Source organism: Pipra filicauda, unplaced genomic scaffold (assembly GCF_003945595.2).
Source record: "Pipra filicauda isolate LSUMZ 115617 unplaced genomic scaffold, ASM394559v2 scaffold667_size348046_pilon, whole genome shotgun sequence".
Lineage (NCBI taxonomy): Eukaryota > Metazoa > Chordata > Aves > Passeriformes > Pipridae > Pipra > Pipra filicauda.
Window position 1 is genome coordinate 322,583 of NW_024104828.1, and position 20,100 is coordinate 342,682.

Sequence of the window (20,100 nt, forward strand, 5' to 3'; positions counted from 1 at the left end):
GCTGGTTGTACCTCCCTGCCCTTCCCCTGCCTCCTTCCCTCCCTCCTCCATCCTCGCCCCTACACCAGCTGAGCAGGGCTGGCTTTCCCTGGTGTTGGAATCTGAGGAAGGTGATGGAGGAGTGAGAAGGAACCAGAGGAGTCCCCAGGATGCCTTAAATATGTGTTTATGTGGATTTTAGGCATCACTCAGCCTGCACAGGGTGGGCTTGGCTGGCACAGAGGGGGGTCTGGGGTGACACTGCTCTGTTCCCTGTATCCTTGGCAGACTCCTCAGCAGGAGAATCCTGCTGGATCCAGGAGAGATGAACTCCAAAGATCCTCTTTCCAGTGACCCCCAGAGCTGTGAGCACAGCTCTGCTTCCCACTGCTCGACAGGGGATGAAGAAATCCCCCCCTTTTTTTTTGGTTTTGTTGGGTTTTAAAGAACAGGACAGTCCCTTTCCCCACTTGAAAGCCTCCAGCTCTGCACTGTTCTGCTCTGTGCCCTTTGGAACACGTGGAGCCAGGACCCCCCAGCCCGAGGGGGGGAAGGTTTGGAACAGAACTTTCTTCTTGGTTTTTTGGGGTTTTTTTTGTGTTTTGTTTTGGTTTTTCCTCTTCTTTTTATTATTGTTCTCATTAAAACCGAACCCAGCAACCCCCTGGCACACAGCCAGGAAAAGCTCTCCTTGCAGAATTCCTGCTGGACAGAGCTGGAGCGTGCCCACATTCCAGCCCTTCCACAACCACCTCCAAAACACTGAAAGCAAGGCCTGGTTTGGGGTTTTCTTTTGTTGTTTGTTTGTTGGGGGGTTTTTTTTGGCTTTTTTTCTTCTGAGACATTTCTGTGACCAAGAGGCAGAGGAAGAACTGGAAAGGACAAACCCAACCAGCCCCTCTCCCTTGGGCAGGTGCTGTGGAAGGGGACACGAGAGCACCTCCCAAAGGCAAGATTTTTCCACTCAGGGAAGGCCCAGAACCTTCTGGACTCTCTACCTGGGCAGCCCCACAGGTTGGGCAGGTTGTTCCTCGCTCCTTCCTGAGGCTGGAGAGCAGAGCTGGGCTGGAAAGGCAGCACAGGATGGTCTGGAGGAAATCAGGAGCTGGCTGGAGGATTCTTGGCTTGGGGGGCAACAGTGCTGCAAAAAGAAGGAGGGAGAGTCACGTCCAGCTGCCCTGAAATGTGAAAAATCAGGGCTTCTCTCCAATAAAACTCTCCTGCTGCCTGAGAGGGTCGTGTCCAGCAGGCAGGAAGGCCACCAGCTGCCATGACATGTGAGAAATCAGGGCTCCTCTCCAGTGAAACCCTCCTGGTGTTTGCAGGGGAGCAGCTGGGACAAGGACACCTTTGCCACACCAGCCCCTGGGGGGTGTCAGAGCCACCTCTGCACCCACAGCCCCCCAAAAACCAAATAAAAATGCTCTGGGAGGCCCAGAGTGTGACCCTGCCGGGCAGGAGCTGGGAGAAGGTGGATCCTGAACCAGGAATCTCGTGGCCTCTCTGCAGGGGCAGAGGGGGCTCTGTTTGCTGGGGTGGTTTGTCAGGGATTTGGGAATTTTCTCCCTCCTACTGCAGTGCCAACCCCGTTCTCAGGAGAGACAAACACGCCAGAGTCAGACAATCTGTTGCAGGATGTTTCAGTAGCTGGAGCTCAACTGCAAACACAGAAATGCATCATCCTCCTGCTGCCACTTATTTCTGAGGGATTCTGCCCCCAAAAAGACAGAAAACCGCCCCAAACCAGCCTCTCCCCACCCCTTGCAGCACCACCTCCCTCCAAACACCCTCGGGGCAGCAAAGACTTCCCACATTCCACACCCAAACCTCCCTTTCCCGAGGGGGGGGAAATCAACTCTCTCCCAGGGTTATTTTGCAATCCCACCGCTGAGGTAACTGCTCTGGAGAGTTCTCCCTAAAATCTTTAGGTCCCCCAGGGCTGCTGCAGGCTCTGGAGTGCCCTTTTCCATGGATACCTCTTGCCCTGGGCGGCGTGGAGCTGCTCCTTGGTGGCGATGGCGTGCCTGAGGAGGCTGTCGATGCTCTTGAAGTACACGGTGCTGTCAGTCATGTTCTTGATGGCACTGGGAGAGGGGGGGAAAACAGGGGGATGGAGGCACAGGGAATTGCCATTCCCGAGGGTTTCAAGTCCCACAGTCCCCCCCCCTCCCTGAGGGAGAGGATTGTTGAGAGGGGATCTCAGTTTTAACTTCGCACCCGGCGGGCGGATTCGCGGAGAGGTGGGAAGAGCTCAGAGCCCCGGAATTCCTGACAATTCCCGACATTTCCCAGCCCACACCCCCCCCTCCTGCTCATCCTGGCTCCCTGGGTGTGGATCCTGCTTTTGGTTATCCCCTCCCAGAGCTGCAGGGGCGAGCACAGGTACCTGCAGGCGTATTCCACGGTGTAAATGGCTCCCTGGCTCTGCTCCTCCCAGCTCTGCATGTCCGACTGGAAAAGGGGAATGGCAGGGTCAGGAAGGCACTGCCCAGGGTCAGGAAGGCACTGCCCACAGCCCTGCCAGCCCCTCCCAAAAAGGGCTGCTTCCCACTGGGAATGGGGCTCTCTGAAATCAGGGTTTCTGGAGTGTGTTTCTGGAAGGGCTGCTGCAGGAATTGGGATATTCCGGCCGAAATTCCCTGTGTTTGGAGGTGTTTTGGCCAGCTGGGAGTCACCCTCGGGCAGGGGGTGAGCTGAGCACTGAGCCCAATTCCCAGTGTTTGGAGCAGCACCCACCCACAGGGTGTTTGGCCCAGCTGGGATCCCAACTCCTGTGGAATTCAGCCCTTGGTCCTTCCTAAAAAAAAGTTAAAGAGGGAAAAGCTTTCCCAGCGCTCCAAGTTCAGGTTTCATCAGGTTTCTTTAGATTTGCCACTCCAATGTTCTCCCAGCCATGAATGTCCCATGAATGCTCCCACACTCCAGAGGCTGATCCCAAGCAGGAATCATCACCATCTCCTTCCTTTCCCAACTGGAATGAGCCCTGTAAACCTCCCACAAACTCGGCTCTGCGCCCGGCCAGGCCTGGCCCGGGATGGAATTGCACCCCCACAGCTCCCAAACAAAGGGAAAACCCAACAAATCCGGGAATGAGGGCTGAACTCGGGGGTGCAGCTCCACGGATAACGATTCCCAAAGTCCTGGAGGAGTTCCTGGGCGCTCCAGAGGGTGTTCTCACGGGAGCTCCTTCCCCAGGCCATCCTGCTGGAATAGCTGACACGCACCAGAGGGAATCCAGAGGCCTCTCCCGAGTGCAGGAGGTCAGGAAGGAGCCTGGACTTCATCCCAAACCCTTCCTGCTGCTCAAAGCCTGGAATGTGGAGCCCAGAGCCCGGGATACAAAAGGAACAAGCCCCTGCATGCCAGGGGCTCTCTGCAGGAGGGGGTCCTTCTGTGCCACTGGGAACAGGCCTGGGACCTGCTCCAGAGCCAGGGATTGTCCTGCAGCTCCTCCCCCTGCTCCTGGGCAGGGAGGGAAACAATTCCCTCAACTTCCCTCTGCCTGGGGCACATTCCCTGGAAACTGGGACCACTCTCACGGAAAGGAAGCAAGTGGCAGCTGAGGGATGAGATCCCAAGCCAATCCCCTTGGAATGTGCCTCGCCCCCACCTCCAGAGCCCTCCCACGGCGGCACTTCATAAATCACTGGATACTCCAGTGTCCCAATCCGGGGAAATTTGGGAAGCAGGGCATTTAAAGCCGAGGTGGAGAAGGGGCCCTGACAGTGCATCAGCACGGACAGGAGGCAGGGAGCCATTCCAGAGGCATCATTCCTAATGAATCCTGGCCGGCAGAGCAGGGCTGGCACTGAAGTGCTCCGGAGGAAAGACGGGATGGGCAGTTCATTATCCCGTGGTTCTCCCTCCCCTCCTCTCCTCCTGCTCCTCAATTTATGTGGGAAGGAAAAACCTCTCCCTGCAGGGCTTGTTTTGCTTCCCCTCCAGCTGCAGGATCGTGGTTGGGAATCCTGAGTTTTTGGCCTCAGGTGTGTGGATAAATCGGCAACGTTCCCTTTTCCTGTTCCAGGGGGATTCCCTCCTTCCTGTTCTCCCATGAAAATAGGGAGGGATTTAGATGATTCAGGGATGGAGCAGCTCTGCTGTGAGGAAAAGCTGGGAGAGCTGGGATTGTCCAGCCTGGAGAAGAGAAGCTTTGGGGTGACCTGATTGTGGCCTTCCAGGACCTGGAGGAGCTGACAGGAAAGATGGAGAGGGACTTTGGAAAAGGGATGGAATGACAGGATAATGGGGAATGGCTTCCCACTGCCAGAGGGAGGGTTGGATGGCATATTGGGAAGGAATTCCTCCCTGGCAGGGTGGGGAGGGGCTGGGATGGAATTCCCAGAGAAGCTGTGGCTGCCCCAGCCCTGGAAGTGCCCAAGGCCAGGCTGGAGCAGAGAAGCTCCGGGGAAACCTCAGAGCCCCTTCCAGGGCCTAAAGGGGCTCCAGGAGAACTCTGGACAAAGGCCTGGAGTGCCAGGAAAGGGGGAATGGCTTCCCAAGGACAGAGGGCAGGGTTGGGTGGGATTTTGGGGAGGAACCGACCTTGTGCTGGGCGAGCTCCGGGAGGGACCTGCGGACGTGCTCCTGCAGCCGGAACAGGGCCACCGAGGGCTCGTTGGCCAGCACGTACAGGCTCTCCGTGAACTTGTCTGTGACTGCAGGGAAACGTGGGATTAGGGAAAATCAGGAGCTCCAGGCCCTTGGGAAGGGTCCCCTGGCCTTGGTCCTGACACAGCAAGTGAGAGATCAGAGCAAAGCCCCACCCAACCCCTCCTGGAGACATTCCAGCCCCTCCTGGAGATATCTTAGTCCCTCCTGGAGACATCCCAACCTCTCCTGGAAACATCCCAGCCCCACCTGGAGATATCCCAACCCCTCCTGGAGACATCCCAACCCCTCCTGGAAACATCCCAACCTCTCTTGGAGATATCCCAGCCCCTCCTGGAGATATCCAACCCCTCCTGGAGATATCCCAGACCCTCCTGGAGACATCCCAACCCCTCCTGGAGACATCCAAACCCGTTCCCACCTTTCTTCACCTTCAGCTGCATCTCCGGCTCCTCCATCGCCGCCCGCCGCCACTTCCGCTTCCGCCGGCGCGCCCCCGAAACCGCCCCGGCCGCGCCCCGGCGGCGAAAAAGGCGCCGGGTGGAAACACGGCCGCGGAGACACCGTTCCGCTCAGCCCTTGAGGTGTGGGGGGGGTCCCCCCTTCCCCAAAACCGGGCGCCCCCCGGGCTCAGTGTCCCCAAACCAGCCCCTCCAGGGTCACATCGCGAGGAGGCCTCGGAGTTTCCCGGTTTGGCCGCCCCCGGGTCGGGCCGGGGCGCCCCCGCTGCCCCGAGCCAGCGCGGAGGGGAGATGGGGGTCTGGGGTGTGTGGGGTGTCACCCCCCCCCCGCCATCCCCCTCCTTCCCGGGGCTGCGACACCCTGGGGACCCCCCTGGACTCCCCCCGTGTCCCCTCACAGCCCCCCGTGGCGCTGTGGGTGTTTGGATACTCCCATTCCCGTGGGCTGGGGGCTGAATCCGCTGTCCGGGGCGGGATAAGGGATAAAGGGATAAAGGGGGGGAGTGTCCCCAGGATGTCCCCCACGTGTCCCCAAGGCCAGGGGGGTTGTCCCGCCGCCCCTCTGCCACCCTGTCCCCGCCATCCCTGTCGCTTTAAGGCCGCGTTCCCTCCCCCATCGTCAGCGGGCGGGTGGAGCCGGGACGGGACCCCCCGAAACCCCCCAAAATCCGCCCCCCCGGAGCCTTCCCGGGAACGGGGAACAAGGAGCGGAGACCGCGGTGAGGGGCTGGGGAGGAATACTGGGGAGGGGGAGTGGGGGTCCCCCTTCCCTGAGCTCCGGTGGGCGCTGGGATTTGGGGGGGGGGGGTAAGGGGGGGACCCCCAAATTGTGCCGCGGCTTGGGGGTCGCAAGGACTTGATGCTGGGGGGGGGTTGTGTCCCACATTTCCCCGCTTTTCCCCCGCTTTTCCCCTTCTTCCCAACACTTCCTTGCAGGTGTCCACCTCCCGAAGGTGAAGGAGCAGCTGGTGGGGGTCGCGGAGACCCCCCCGGGACCCCCCACCCCGAGCCACGGGGACGCCAAGGAAAAGGGCGAGAATTGGGGGGGAACGGGATGAAAACGAGGAAGAGGAGGAGGAGGAGGAGGAGCTGGAGGAGAGCAGGGATGCGGGGGACGGAGGGGATGGTGAGTCTGGGATGGAGGATGTGAGGATCCAGGATCCTGCCCCCCACTGTAAATCGGGATTCAGGGGATCAAAGTGCCCTCTGCCCTGGGGTGGGCACAGTGGGGTCCCTGCCGGGCTGGGAATCGTGGAGTATCCTGAGTGGGAAGGATGCATCAGGATCATCAGTCCAACCCCTGTGCGGGAACAGGACACCCCAACAATCCTAGCCCTGCACAGGGCACCCCAAAAATCCAGGCTCTGCACAGGACACCCCAACAATCCCTGTGGCTCTGCAGGGTGCCCCAGAGAACCCTGGCCCTACACAGGACACCCCAACAATCCCTGTCCCTGCACACGGCACCCCAGAGAACCCTGGCCCTACACAGGACACCCCAACAACCCCTGGCCCTGCACAGGGCACCCCAGAAATCCTGTCCTTGCCCAGGGCACCCCAACAATCCTGTCCCCCTCCCAGCTGTCCTGGAGCCCCCCTGGGCTCAGACACGTGGGGTGTGGGGTCCCCCAGGGTCCCTGAGAGCCGCCCTGGTTTGCAGGTGGAGCTGAGCCCCCCAGGAACCCCTCGCTGGACGCCCAGAGCAGCGCCGACCTGCCCGCCCTGGACGGTGAGTGTTGCAGAGCCAGAGGGAGACGGAGCTCCCGGGGTGCTCCCAGCCCGGCAGATCTGCTGGAGAACAGTCCCTGACTGCTGCCAGGCCCTCCCAAAGCCAGTCCCAGCTCCAGGTCCTCCCAAAGCCATTCCCAGCTCCAGGCCCTCCCAAAGCCATTCCCAGCTCCAGGCCCTCCCAAAGCCAGTCCCAGCCCCAGCCCTTGGCGCTGCCTCGTGCCAGCAGTGAGAGGTCGCTGCAGCTCCACGCAGTGGAACTGGAGCTGGGAAAGCCCTTCCACGGGCTTCCCTGGTTAAAAACTGCTCGAAGACGCGCTGGGATTTCCAAGTGGAGCCTCCCAAGGGCAGGAAATAGGAGGATGGACCTGAGTGCACATCTGCATTTATGCCCTTAATTCCAGGCCCCTGCTTCCTCCCTGGATGGATCCTGTCCCTCCTCAGGCAGCTCTTGGGGCTGGTTTATCACCCTGCTCAGCTCTTGGTGCCTGTGCACTGGTCAAACCTCATTCTCCAGAGTTTTTACTTGCAAGGGGTTGATCCCTGTTTTTGGAGGACTCGGTTTTTGCCAGGGAACAGCTTCGGATGAGGCCTGAGCTCTCAGGAAGCAGCTCCTCCCTGTGCACGGGGAATAAATGCAGAGAATGAAACCTGAATGAGTAGAGAATAAAAAAATAGAGAATAAAACCTGAATGAGTAGAGAATAAAAAAAAATAGAGAATAAAAGCTAAATGAATAGAGAATAAATAAATAGAGAATAAAAGCTAAATGAGTAGAGAATAAAAAAAGAGAATAAAAGGTAAATGAGTAGAGAATAAAAAAAGAGAATAAAAGCTAAATGAGTAGAGAATTAATAAATAGAGAATAAAAGCTAAATGAGTAAATAAATAGAGAATGAACCCTCTCTCCTCTCCCTGGACCAGGTTTCCCCCTGAAACACTCGAACACTCTGACCAACAGGCAACGAGGCAACGAGGTCTCAGCCCTGCCAGCCACGCTGGACAGTGAGTGCCACCAGGCAGAGGGTCACAGAGGGGGTGTGGAGGGGACAGAGGGACAGCAGGACACGGGGGACACCCTCTGTGTCGTGCTCTTCACACCACTGAGTGGCAGGAGGGAGGGATTTTTGGGACCACGGACTCACCTGCAGCTGGGGAAGGGTTTTGTCCCGGTGGGTGAATCCTTCCTCTCTCCCCCAGCACTGTCCATCCACCAACTTGCTGCCCAAGGGGAGCTCATCCAGCTGAAGGAGCACCTTCGGAAAGGTACGTGGCTCCCTCTCTCAGCCCAGGTCCTGCCAGGTCCTGGCTGGTGACTCCCACACCCCCAGCTCGCTTTTCATCCAGCCACAGGATCGGTAAGGTGGGAAAAGACCTCGAGGATCCTCGACTCCAGCCAGCTGAGGAGGTTCTGCTGGGTTTGCTGGGAGGACAGGGAGCAGAGGGGGCTTTGCCCTTCCCACCAGCGTCCCCCCGTGTCTGTGCAGGTGAGAACCTGGTGAACAAACCCGACGAGAGAGGCTTCACCCCCCTCATCTGGGCCGCCGCCTTCGGGGAGATCGAGACGGTCCGGCACCTGCTGGAGTGGGTAAGGCCTTATCCAGGCAGCCCCTGGATAACAGGGAGCTTCCCACCCCCAATCCCAGTGGCTCCCAAACTGTCCAGCACCGTCCTGGTGCCTCCTCAGCCAGGCTTTCCCTTGGCATCCAGCAGGAGCTGCCGGGTGCCCCTCGGGCGTGAGCTCGGCCAGGAGCACTCAGAGCCTCATTCCCCAGCCAGGAGGGGCTGTTTGTAATTAAATCTCTGCTCACTGCTCATCTGGGATCGGGTTTATCACCGGGGCCCTCCAATCTGTAGTTAAATCTCTGCTCACTGCTCATTTGGGATCGGGTTTATCACTGGGGCCCTCTGATCTGCCAGCAAATGTGCTCAGTGAGGTGTGGTGGCCGTTCAGGAGCCCGGGAGTGCCGGGTGTGCAGCCCAGGGGAGGGAGCAGGGACCACATCCCGCCCTCTGGAGGGGGCTGCTCCCACATCCTCCTGGATCCAAGGGCTGGGAAACACCCACAGCTCTGGGAAGCACCGACCAAGCTCTGCTCCTGTGTCAGCAGCAGGACAGAGGGACAAACAGAACCCCCATAAATGAGGTGATGCGTCTACAGAGGATCTGATGAAGGCCAGGAGGGGCCTGGGGCTGGCAGGGCTTGGAGGACAGGGAGGTTTTCCATGGGAATCAGTGCAAAAAAGACCCTGGATACTGTGCAGGCATCCAGACAGGCCAGGGATGCTGTCCCTGGTGACGCTGAGTGACAGGATCCATCAGGACACTGGAGAAGGGCTTTTTAGGCCTCACATGAGATGCTTGGTGATGATTAAAACACGCCCAGCAAGGATTTTGGCCAGGAGGGGTTTTTGGTTGGCTGGGAAGGTGTGAACCCCGTGCCCTGTGGGGACCTGGCTCCGGGATGAGCCCCCCAGGGTGTCCCAGGGCTCTGCCACCTGCCAGGACCAACCCCGGTGTCATTCCCAGGGGGCTGATCCCCACGCCCTGGCCAAGGAGAGGGAGAGTGCCCTGTCCCTGGCCAGCATGGGGGGATACACGGACATTGTCACCCTGCTGCTGGAGAGGAACGTGGACATCAACATCTACGACTGGGTGAGTGCCACCAGGGCCACCAGGGCCACCAGGACAGGCCTCCACAAAGCTCGTTTCCCATCCTTCCAGGCTGGTGCTTCCCAGGCTCCCAGCCTTGCTCCTGTGGTTGTTCCCATAAATTAACCAGGATAATCAGTTTAAATGGTTTTTTTTTTCCAGGAGGAAACCCCCCACGAGCAGAGGTTGGGGGGGTTTTTAACAGAGACACCCTTTGAAAGTTATTGTGTCGCACAGGGAAGAATAAAACCTGCAGGGAGCTGCTCTGGGAGGGAAGAGCAGCAGGGAGCTGGGAGAGGGTGGAAGGGGGATCCCAGCCTGGAGCTGGGAGAGGGTGGAAGGGGGATCCCTGTGAATCCCAGCCTGGAGCTGGGAGAGGATGGAGACTGCAGTGGGAGAGGGCAGAAGGGGGATCCCACCCAGAGCTGGGAGAGGGTGGAAGGAGGATCCCAACCTGGAGCTGGAAGAGGGTCCCAGTGGGAGGTGGGAGAGGGTGAGAGGGGGATCCCAGTGGTTCCCAACTCAGAACTGGGGGAAGGTGTAAGAGGGATCCCAGCGAGTCCCAGCCTGGGAAGCTGGGAAGAAGGGCAGGAGGGGGATCCCAGCCTGGAGGTTGGTAGGGGGTGGAAGGGGGATCCCAGCAGGTCGGGGCCTCCCTGTCTGGGAGGAGCAGGAGCTGTGGGAGCCCGGCAGTGACCGTCCCTGTCCCCCTGTCCCCAGAACGGCGGCACCCCCCTGCTCTACGCCGTGCGCGGGAACCACGTCAAGTGTGTGGAGGCCCTGCTGGGTAAGGGGAACCCCTGAGCCTGGAACTGCTGCTCCCCCGCCTCGGGAAGAGAGGGACACCCCCTGGGGGGGGTGCAGGGGCAGCTTTTGGGGGTCCCCTCACCCCCCCTGCCCTGCTCTCCACCCGCAGCTCACGGCGCTGACCTGACGGAGGAGGCGGATTCCGGCTACACCCCCATGGATCTGGCCGTGGCCCTGGGCCACAAGAAAGGCAGGTGTCCCCTCCCCTTCCCTCCCTGGAAAACCTCCAGGTGATTCCCAGCTTCCAGCGCTGCCTGGGGCTTGCTTTGACCTCCCCCTGCAGCCCTGCCACGCAGAGACATCAATCCAGGGAAATCGGATCCTCCTCGGGCTCCGCTTCCCAACCCTGGGGATAGGGCTGGGACTGGGGAGGGGGGGACAGGCCCCTGGAGAAGGGGGTTTTCCATCAGGAAACAGGAGCACAAGGGTGACCAGCTCCTTCCCACAGCAGCAGTGTCTCCTCACAGGCTTGGCTTCCCCAGGTGCCACCTCTCTCCCCCCCTTAGTCCAACAGGTCATCGAGAACCACATCCTGAAGCTGTTCCAGAACAAGGGGCTGGAGTGACACAGGGCTGGAGTGACACGGGGCTGGAGTGACACGGGGCTGCAGCCCCAGCTCTGCTCTGGGACCAGGAAACGGGCCATGGCACGATGCTGCAGGCAAGGGGCACATGGAGGAATCCGGGAATCCCTGCCCTCCATGGATCCACAGCTCTCCCAGGGGTGGCACAGCCCCGGTGCTCACACCCAGGGACGTTCATTCTTCAGGGCAGCTGCGTTTCTGCCCCATCCCAGGCTCAGCTGCTCTGTGTATTCCAGGATCACATTTTCGGAATTAAACCCTAAAGCAGCCCTGTGGAGCCCTGTGCATTGCCTTGGCCTGTCACAGCCCCTGTTCCCTCCCAGTCCCACTTACTGGGGAACCACGGGGGGAAACTGGGCCAACAACCCCCTGCCCCGACACCCCTGGTATCCTCTCCTATAAACCTGCCAAGCCTCCCCTGCACCCAGCCAGGGAAGCAGGGCATAGGAAGGAGGAAAATCCTGCAGGAAGCATCCCCCTGGCAGCCAGGAATGTGGGAATGTGGCACAGCCCTGGCATGCAGCCAGCCCGGGCAGAAGCCACCCCAAGGTGACAGACAGCCCATGGGGACACTCCTGAGGGGACACTCCTGAGGGGACACTCCTCCTCCCTCCTGCTCAAGCCAAACCCCCAAGGGCTCAGTCCTGGGGGGCCACTTCCCAAGGAGCAGCCAGGAGGGAGCAGGGACACCCTTTATTCATCTGGTTGCACACCCGAGTCCCACCCAGGGGATCCCACGGGGATCCTTTGGCAGTGGCCCTCCATCACTGCCATCCCCGGGGATGGAGGTTCCTTGGGGGGCAGCTGGGGCAGGTTTTCAGAGCCCCCCAGGGGCGGGGGCAGCCCCCCCAGTGTCCTACAGCCTCTCCCCCAGCACCCCCAGGTGATAGACCACGATCCTGCCAAAGAAGTCTGTGCTGTTCTCAAAGGTGATCTTCAGCCTGTCCAGCACCTTCTCCTCCACCTGGAACCTCTGCAGGGCCCGTGAAGGAATAAACCAGGAGTAGAACAGGAATAAAATAGGAATAGAACAGGAATAAAACAGGAATAGAACAGGAATAAAACAGGAATAGAACAGGCAGTGGGAGACCTGCTCCCGGTGGGCACCCCTGGGGTTCACAGCCAGGGTGCTCCAGCTCTGCTGAGCAGCTCTGGCAGTGGCAAAGCCCCACCAGGTTCCCAACTGTGCCCTCATCCCCCCGCCCCTCCACAGCCTCGGGGGGCTCCGAGCCCCCCCACCAAGGGGAGGGCCACACGTGGCAAAGGATATTTGCATGGCATGGCTGTCCTGGGGGTACAGCTCGGAGATTTTCACCAGCTCTTCACCTGCTCTGCAGCCTGTGGAGGATGAGGGGGGAGGTTCAGGTGCTGGGGAGCCCCCGGTGGCTGTCCCAAAATCCTCCCAGCACCCCGAGACCCCCCAGCTCCTCGCTGTCCACCCCGGGAGCTGCTCCAGCCCACGGCCTCAGCCCCTCCTGGCCTTTGGGAACGGCCAACAAATCCCTCTGGGCCTTCCCTTCCCCGCCTGCAGGACCCAGGTGTGGGTAAACCAAGGCAAGGGGACCGCCCAGGTACCCCCAAACCCCACCTTCCAGCGTGCACAGCCGGCTGGAAAATCCCCCCTGGAACTGGACCTGGAGCTGCGAGACCTTGACGGGGCGGGGGAAGTCCAGGGTGACCCACTGGCACGTGCCCTGGGGGCAGGAACGACACAGGGATGTCACAGGGAGGTCACAGAGGGGGCAGAGCGGGGCTCCTGTGCCACCCCCGTGGCTCCCCCGTCCCCGTGCCCCCAAACCTGGTCCGAGTTCCAGCAGGTCTCCTCGCTGGCGTCGAACATGTGCTGCTTCCCAAACTGCTTCACGTCCCGGTTCAGCACCGAGCTCACCCTGCAGGGACAGGGCAGGGGACAGGCTGGGGGCATGAGACCCTCCTGGGGCCTGGGGGCAGCGGGGGACACCCGGCAGGGACCTGGGGACACCTGGCAGGGACCAAGGGACACCCAGCAAGGACCTGGGGACACCCGGCGGGACCAAGGGACACCCGGCAGGGATCAGGGGACACCCCGCAGGGATCAGGGGACACCCGGCAGGGATCAGGGGACACCCGGCAGGGATCAGGGGACACCCGGCAGGGATCAGCACTCACCGCGTGGTTGTGTCAGCACAGACCAGGGGCTGCAGCGGCATCGCGGCCTGGGGAGAGACCCCGAGGGGAGGGGACATGGGACCCCTGGGCAGGACTGGGGACCCCTGGGCAGGATTGGGGACACTCTGGTAGCACTGGAGACTCCTGGGCAGGACTGGGGACACCTGGGCAGGACTGGGGACACTCTGGGAAGGACTGGGGACCTCTGGTCAGCACTGGGGACACTCTGGCAGCGTTGGGGACCCCTGGGCAGGATTGAGGACACTCTGGCAGCACTGGGGACCCCAGGGCAGGATTGGGGACCTCTGGGCAGCACTGGGGGCACTCTGGCAGCGTTGGGGACTCCTGGGCAGGAATGGAGACCCTCGGATAGTATTGGGGACCCTCAAGTACCACTGGGGACACACTGGCAGTGGTGAGGACCCCTGGGCAGGAAGGGAGACCCTCGGATTGCATTGGGGACCCCTGAGCAGCACTGGGGACCCCTGAGCTCCATTGGAGACAGCCAAAGCAGCACCGGGGACACCTCGGCAGGAATGGAGACCCTTGGATCGTACCGGGGACCCTCGGACAGCGATGGGGACCCTGGGACAGCATCGGGGACACCCGCACAGCGATGGGTACCCTCGGCAGCCCCGTCCCCCCGCCCGGAGCCGCCCCCACGCCCACCCCGTCCCGCCGGGCCATCCCCGCACTCACCGCCCGCCGCAGGAAGAGGCGGAGCCGCTTCCCCGTTCCCGGTGTCCGGTACCTCCCCCCTGCCCTCCTCCCGCTCCGCCCTCCCCGCTGCGGGGACCCCCCCGCGCCCCGCGGGGCAGCCCCGGGACCCCCAGTGTTCGCCTCGTCCATCCCGGCCCCGCGTGTCCTGGGGATCGGGGGGACCCCCCCACCCCGGTACAGGGGGTACTCGACGGGGGGCGCGGGGACCCTCCGGGGCAGCGCTGTAGGTGTGACCGGCAGCGGAGAGACCGAGAGGGAGGGAGGGAGTGCGGGGTGGGAGGGATGCCTGGATCCCGCATCCCTGCATATCCCTGCAACTGTGCACATCCCTGCATCCCTGCATATCCCTGCATCCCTGAATTCCTGCACATCTCTGCATCCCTGAGTCCCGCATCCCTGCACATCCCTGCATCCCTGCACATCCCTGCCTATCCCTGCAGATCCCTGCACATCCCTGCAGATCCCAGAACCCTTACTCGGCCCAGCAATCCTGCTCATCCCTGTATCCCTGCAGGGAGCACACACGTGTCAGCCAGCACACATGTGCCAGGGAGCACACACGTGTCATCCAGCACACACGTGTGTGCCCGAGCCTGCACACGTATGTCAACCAGCACACACGTTTCAGTGGGCACACACGTGTCAAGGAGCACACACATGTCAGGGAGCACACACGTGTGTGCCTGAACATGCCCACACATGCCAACCAGCACACACGTGTGTGCCCCAGCGTGCTCACTCACACGTGTGACACACACCAGCACACTCGTGACGGGCTCCGTCTCCCTCCTCCCTCCTCCCCTCCTTCCCCCGCCGGGAGTCGCCGGAGAAATTGGGTCAAAAACCGCAGGAGCCTCATTTGCCCCCGGGCTAATTGCGCGCCGGGGGACAGACAGGGCGACAGACAGGGGGACAGACAGCTCGGCCAGCTGGGCCACCTCCCGGCACTCCCTCCCCCCTCAGCCCAGCGCCCCCGGCCCCTCCAGCCCCGTGGGGAAGCGGGAGGCAGCGCATCATCCCCCGGATCGCGGGATCGCGGCCCGGGCCCCGCGTTGGCTGTCGAGGAACGCGCCGGGGCCGTGCCCGCGGGCTGGGCCGGCCTGGCATCGCCCCCGGCTCCCGGCTGCCGGCCAGCCCGGCCCTCCGCCGCCCGCCGGGGGGGCTTGGCCATTGATCCAGGAGCTGATGGACGGGCCGGTGCCAAAGGAGGCGCCGGCAGGGATCCAGACCCCCGCTCCCGGCGGGCTCCGGGCCGCAGGAAGTGGGTGCCGGCGCCCTTTGTGCGGCGGGTGCCGGCGTGTGGGGTTTGCTGAGCAGCCCCGGGAGCCGCTTCCGAAGAAGAAGCGGGTCTTGTGCCCCTTCACCATTAATTAATTAATCGCTTGTGCCGATTGAATTCCGCTTCCGCGAAAGCCCTGGAGATTCCCGGGGGGATGCGGCGCGGGCGGAATTCAGCGGCCGCGCTGCCGGCACAGGGCTCTGCCTGTTCTCCGGGATGGGCCTTTCTCATGGATAAACCCCCCCCCCCGAGCGGGGGAGTCGGGAGGTCCCGGGGGAGGGCGAGGGGGGGCAGGATTTGGCACAGCCCGATGTGGTTTGTGATTGATGCTGAATGACAATGTGGTGGCATCTCTGTGCCGGGGAAGGAGCCGGGCACGGCGGCGATGGGTGGGAGCCTCTGGAATGGGGTGGATACGGGATATAATCATAGTCACATTATTCCAACGCTGGTTTTAAGACGCGGGCTGACCTTTAGTCCCGAGGGGTGAGGGCAGGGGCTCGTGGCCGGGCTGTGGCAGTGCCGGTGTCCCCACGCCGGGGGTGCCGGGGATGTGGCACACGGGTGTGAGCAGCTGTGAGGGTGGGATGTGCCATTAACGAGCTCGGCTCTGCCACCGGGAGATGCTGCTCGGTGTCCCCACACGGGGGGGGCACAATTACCACCCTGGCTAATGAGCCAGCACGGCGTCCAGCCAGCCCTGCCGCTGATCATTGCTGCCGGCAGGGAGGGGCTGTCCTGGGGTCCCTCCTGTCCCGCGCCGGCCCCAAATCCCCCGCTGGCACCGCGGAGGGCACAGGGGTGAGCTGGTGGCACTGCCACCCCGGGGATGCCCAGGAGGGGCTGCGTCCCAGCCCGTGCCCCGGGAGCAGGGTGGGTGCTGCCGGAGGGCGAGGAGCGGGTCCGGCTGCCGGGAGGGGGAAGGGAAGGAGGCAGTTGCCATGGAAACAGAAAATAAAATCGATGCATCCTGCTGGTGGGTTCGGAGGGAAGTTGGGCCTGGGCAGGGCGGCATCCCTGCATCCCTGGTGGGGGGGTGGTTCTGCAGCCCTCGGCCCGGCCCCTGGGCTGCCATGCCCAGCTCGTGCCGTGGATCAGGTTTGGCCCCGGCCAGAAGCCGAAACAAGCCGGGACAGCGGGATGGGGGCAGCGTGGGATCCACGGTGGTGCCGGGATTCACCCTGTCCCCTCTGGAGCAGATCCGTGGCTGAGCAGATCTGAGCAGCTCCGTGGCTGCCCAACTCCAGAGCAGCCCCTCGGCCAGGCCAGGCGTGGAGCCACCTGTCCGTCCGTCCGTCTGTCCGTCTGCCCGCCCGCTGCCTGTCCCCGTGCCAGTGCCCCGAGCGCTGGCCCCAGCTGCGGTGGCAGAGGCCCCGTTAATGAGCTGCAATCCTGATGAATGTGGCAGCTCTCCTGGAACGGGCTTCATTAGCCGCCCTCGGACCTGAGCGGAATAACAAGCGGCTCCGTGGGGCGCGGGACGGGGACCCCCCTCCCTCTGTGAGCCCCCTACCCAGGGATGGGGAGCACACAGACACGCTCTGGCTGAGGGGGGGCTGCAGGGAGGGTCCCTGGCACCCGGGGGGCTCAGCACCCCCGGGGTGGCCGCGGTCACGCTGCTCAGCACCCCGGTCACGCCGCCGCCGCCCCGGCTACCAGACTGGGCAGCTCGGGAGGCTCCCGGGCCCCCCCCGCCCCCCAAACCGGCTCTGTCCCAGGGGCACGAGGGTGCTCAGCACCCGCTCGCACAGAGCCAACCCCTCAACCCTCCCCAGGACCCCGCACTGCCCCCGCACTGCCCCTTGGCCACGGCTCCCCTCTGTCTCCGCTCTGTTGTGGCTCCTGGGGGGAGCAAGACCCGGCTGAGACCTCTCAAACTCGTGTCACCTGTCTCCCGGCCCCTCTGCTGTCCCCTGGGTGGTTGGGGCCAAGCCAGGGCAGCGCTGGAGCCGTGGAGACCCCCCCAGCCCTGCTCTGGCGCTGGAGCCCAGCTGGGTCCCCCCGCGGGCTCTGGGGGTCCCTGCCCCTGGCAGCGGGAGCCCCCCCCCCACCATCATCACACCCCGACGGCCCCGCGGCCGCTCCCCACGTCCCTGTCACAACAAAGGAAAACATCTCTGGATGGAAACTGCGGGAGGGTCGTCACGGCAACACTGCTGCAGGATTTCACCAGAAAGCCGGGTTTGGGCTCAGAGAGACGCTCGGTCCCTGCCCGCACAGACACCGGGGCTGGGGCTGGGGGGGTGGGACAGAGGGATGGGGTCACCCCACCACCACTGCCCCGGGGCCACCCAGCCTGTCCCCAGCAGGGCTGGGGACGTGGGGCACGGCAGGGACCTGGTGATGGCAGGTGGTGCCTCGTGGGAGCAGCTCAGTGCTCCCGGGATGATGCCGCTGGATGTGGGGCTGGGGGTGTGGAAGGGACCCCAATCCAGGCAGGGATGGGGACGTGAGGACACCCCTCCGTGGCAGCAGAGCCGGCTCTCCCACCAGGTGAAGGTTTGGCCACGGTGGGATGTTGAGGCTCCAAGCTGGGCTCGGGGGAACGATGAGGCCCCGTGAAGTCCCCTCCCAGCCGGAGGGACCAGCCCGGGGGACGCTGGGGCTCCAAACTGCTGCCAGCGGAGGAGCTGGTCCCGGGCTGCATTCCCAGGCGCGGAGCAGCTGCTGGAGCGGGGGGAGAGGTGTCCATGAAATCCCCGTGCCGGGGCTGCGCTGGCTGGTGGCTGCTGTGACATTTATCTCCACTCGAGAGCGGAGCTCCGGTGACTCCCTGCCAGCACCTCCCTCTGCCACACAGACAGCCAGAGGCAGAGCCACCACCACGCTGCCCCTGCCAGGCCTAGCCAGGCTCTGTGGCCCCTGGGAGGTGCCCGGGTGGGTGCCCGGGGTCCCTCTGTTCCCCCTCCCCTGCCTCCAGCCCCTGGGCAGGTTTGAGGCCCCGAGCGGCTCCGGCTCCGCTTTTCCCGGGATCCTTCCGGGGTCAGGGTCGGGTGGGAGCAGCTGCATCCTTGGGGGTTGTCCTCGAGGGATGGTCCCTGGGAGGTGGGCGCAGGGGGACCCCACCTTCCCACTGGGAAGCAGTTGGGCTCCTGGAGGGACCCCTCTGACCCCTGATGCCTCATGTGGGTCAGACCCTGCCGGTGCTGTTGCTTTCCCAGGGTGAGGAGCAGGGGGGAGGGATTTGGGCTGTGGGTGCAGGGCCCAGCTGGGGTGAGGGGCAGCAGGAGCATCGTCACCCCAGAGGGTGTCCAGGCTTTTCCATGAGCAGAGTGAGAACCTCGGAGCCAGCCCCACCCCACAGCCCTGCCACCACCACTCCCCCTCCCTGAGCAGGGCAGCACCCTCCTCCCAACAACCCCAAAGGGCACCCCACAGGGTGCACCACCCCAAGGGTGCCCTTCCCAAAGCGAAACAGCAGGATCAGAGACCTGTGGGGTGCCCGGATTCACCAGGACAGGGAAGAAGCCGGGACTTCAGGGTTCAGGCAAACCCCCTGGGACCCTCTCCCCCGTTCTCCTTGGCAAACCCCCTGGGGACATCAACCCCTGTCCCCCGTCCCCCAGGCTCGGGCACCTCCATGGGGCCGCCAGCTGCAGCCACATAAAGGAGGGGAACAGAGGAGCTCTGTGTGCCGGCAACGCCGGGATTGTGCCGGAGCAGGGGGGGCTCACAAAAGGCAGGAAACGCCACGAAAAGTCTGGCACAATGGAGTCGGAAATGAGAACTTTGCTCTCGGGTTTCCACGGATCCATCCTATGGGCAAAATAAGGAGGGGGGATATATTATTTGGTGCCAAGCCCGTGGGAGACAGGGTGGCATTCTTCAGTCACCGGCGGGAAGGTGACCCCTCCCCCCCCCCCCCCCCAAAAAAAAACCAACCTTCCCCAGCAGTGATGGTTTTCTTCCCCCATTTTGGGGGTCGTTTCTGGTAGCAGCTCTTCGGAGCATCTCACCCATTTCTGGGGGGTTGTTTGGGGTTTTTCATGCCTTTATCCATGCTCAGCACCTTCCACCCCCTCTGCACACCCCAGAAGGGGCCGTGTGGGGGTGCTGAGGGGCTGGAAGATGCTGCTGGTTGCACCTCTGTGGCTTAAAAGGGATTTTGGGGTGCAGAGGGGCTGGAAGATGCTGCTGGATGCAGCTTGTATGGTTTGCGAGGGATTTTGGGGTGCAGAGGGGCTGGGAGAGACTCCCCTCTTGGGACATACCCCAAAATCCTTCTGGGGTCCCCTCTCCTCTCTTAGGGACCCTGCTTCCATTGCAGGGACACCCCCTCCCATCTTTGGGACCCCAGCCCTATTACAAAGAATCCCCCCCACCTTAGGGACTCCCCCGCACCCTCTTAGGGACCCCACTCCCTTACAAGGACACGCTCTCCCCTCTTAGGGACCCCACCCCTGTTACAGGGACGCCCCCCTTTCTCTCAGGACCCCACCCTCATCACAAGGACCCCCCCTTCCCATCTCGGAGACCCCCCCATTACAGGCACCCCCCTCCCCTCTCAGAGACCCCCCCTCATTACAGACACCCCCCCAGCCCCCCCCCGGCCCCCCCGGCGGGGGGGTTGGCCCCGTTCCATGGGGAGGGGGTGGCCCCGTGGGTTTTTTTTTTTTTTGGGGTGGGAAGGTTGGGGGGGGACCGGGTTTTTTTTTTTGGGGGGGGGGAGGCGGCGCATGCGCGGCCGCCCCTCGCCCTGCGCCGGGGCAGCGCGGCGGGCGCGGAGCGGGCGCGGGTTCGGGGCCGCTGCGGGGCAGGTGCGGGGCGGGCGGCACCGGCGGCACCGGCGGCGGGGGGGCCGCGCCCGCCGCCAGCCGCGATTGGCCCGGCCCGGCCCGGCTCGGCCCCCTCCGGGGGGAGCCCGGCCCGCCGCCCCCCTCCCCGAGCCCCGCTTTTAAGCCCCCGGTTGCCGGCGGGGCGTTCGGCTCCACCGGCGGCGATGAGTCCCGGCGCGCCCTGAGCGCGGAGCAGGTACGTGCGGCACCGGCACCGGCACCGGCACCGGCACCGGCACCGCCCCCGCTGCGGGGACGGCGCCGGGGATGGGGGACACCGGCACCGGCACCGCGGCGGCGGCAGCGGGACGGAGGCGGGCGGGGGGAGGAGGGGAAGGGGGGGGGCACGGGGAACGCG

At 63.3% G+C, this 20,100-nt stretch overlaps 3 protein-coding genes across 3 annotated transcripts; 1 reads left to right on the forward strand and 2 right to left on the reverse strand.

The window, feature by feature from the left end:
- Window positions 1–150: 150 nt before the first annotated feature.
- On the reverse strand, window positions 151–5,103 carry BORCS8 (BLOC-1 related complex subunit 8). The gene is made up of 5 exons (XM_027748642.2): window positions 5,012–5,103; window positions 4,525–4,637; window positions 2,366–2,430; window positions 1,956–2,063; window positions 151–1,120 (listed from the first exon to the last, which is right to left on the reverse strand). The coding sequence occupies exons 1-5, from the start codon at window positions 5,046–5,048 to the stop codon at window positions 1,078–1,080; spliced, it is 366 nt and encodes a 121-aa protein (XP_027604443.1). The 5' UTR covers window positions 5,049–5,103; the 3' UTR covers window positions 151–1,077.
- Window positions 5,104–6,008: 905 nt separating this feature from the next.
- On the forward strand, window positions 6,009–11,097 carry RFXANK (regulatory factor X associated ankyrin containing protein; the record flags this gene model as incomplete). The annotated part of the gene is made up of 9 exons (XM_027748643.1): window positions 6,009–6,177; window positions 6,712–6,780; window positions 7,703–7,783; window positions 7,979–8,044; window positions 8,266–8,366; window positions 9,308–9,433; window positions 10,151–10,217; window positions 10,347–10,427; window positions 10,744–11,097. Coding segments are annotated over 9 exons (819 nt in total), but the record flags the coding sequence as incomplete, so codon positions are not given.
- Window positions 11,098–11,495: 398 nt separating this feature from the next.
- LOC114002593 (nuclear receptor 2C2 associated protein) lies at window positions 11,496–13,483 on the reverse strand. Its single transcript, XM_027748640.2, has 5 exons — window positions 12,969–13,483; window positions 12,619–12,709; window positions 12,409–12,514; window positions 12,091–12,158; window positions 11,496–11,793 (listed from the first exon to the last, which is right to left on the reverse strand). The coding sequence occupies exons 1-5, from the start codon at window positions 13,043–13,045 to the stop codon at window positions 11,677–11,679; spliced, it is 459 nt and encodes a 152-aa protein (XP_027604441.1). The 5' UTR covers window positions 13,046–13,483; the 3' UTR covers window positions 11,496–11,676.
- Window positions 13,484–20,100: the final 6,617 nt, after the last annotated feature.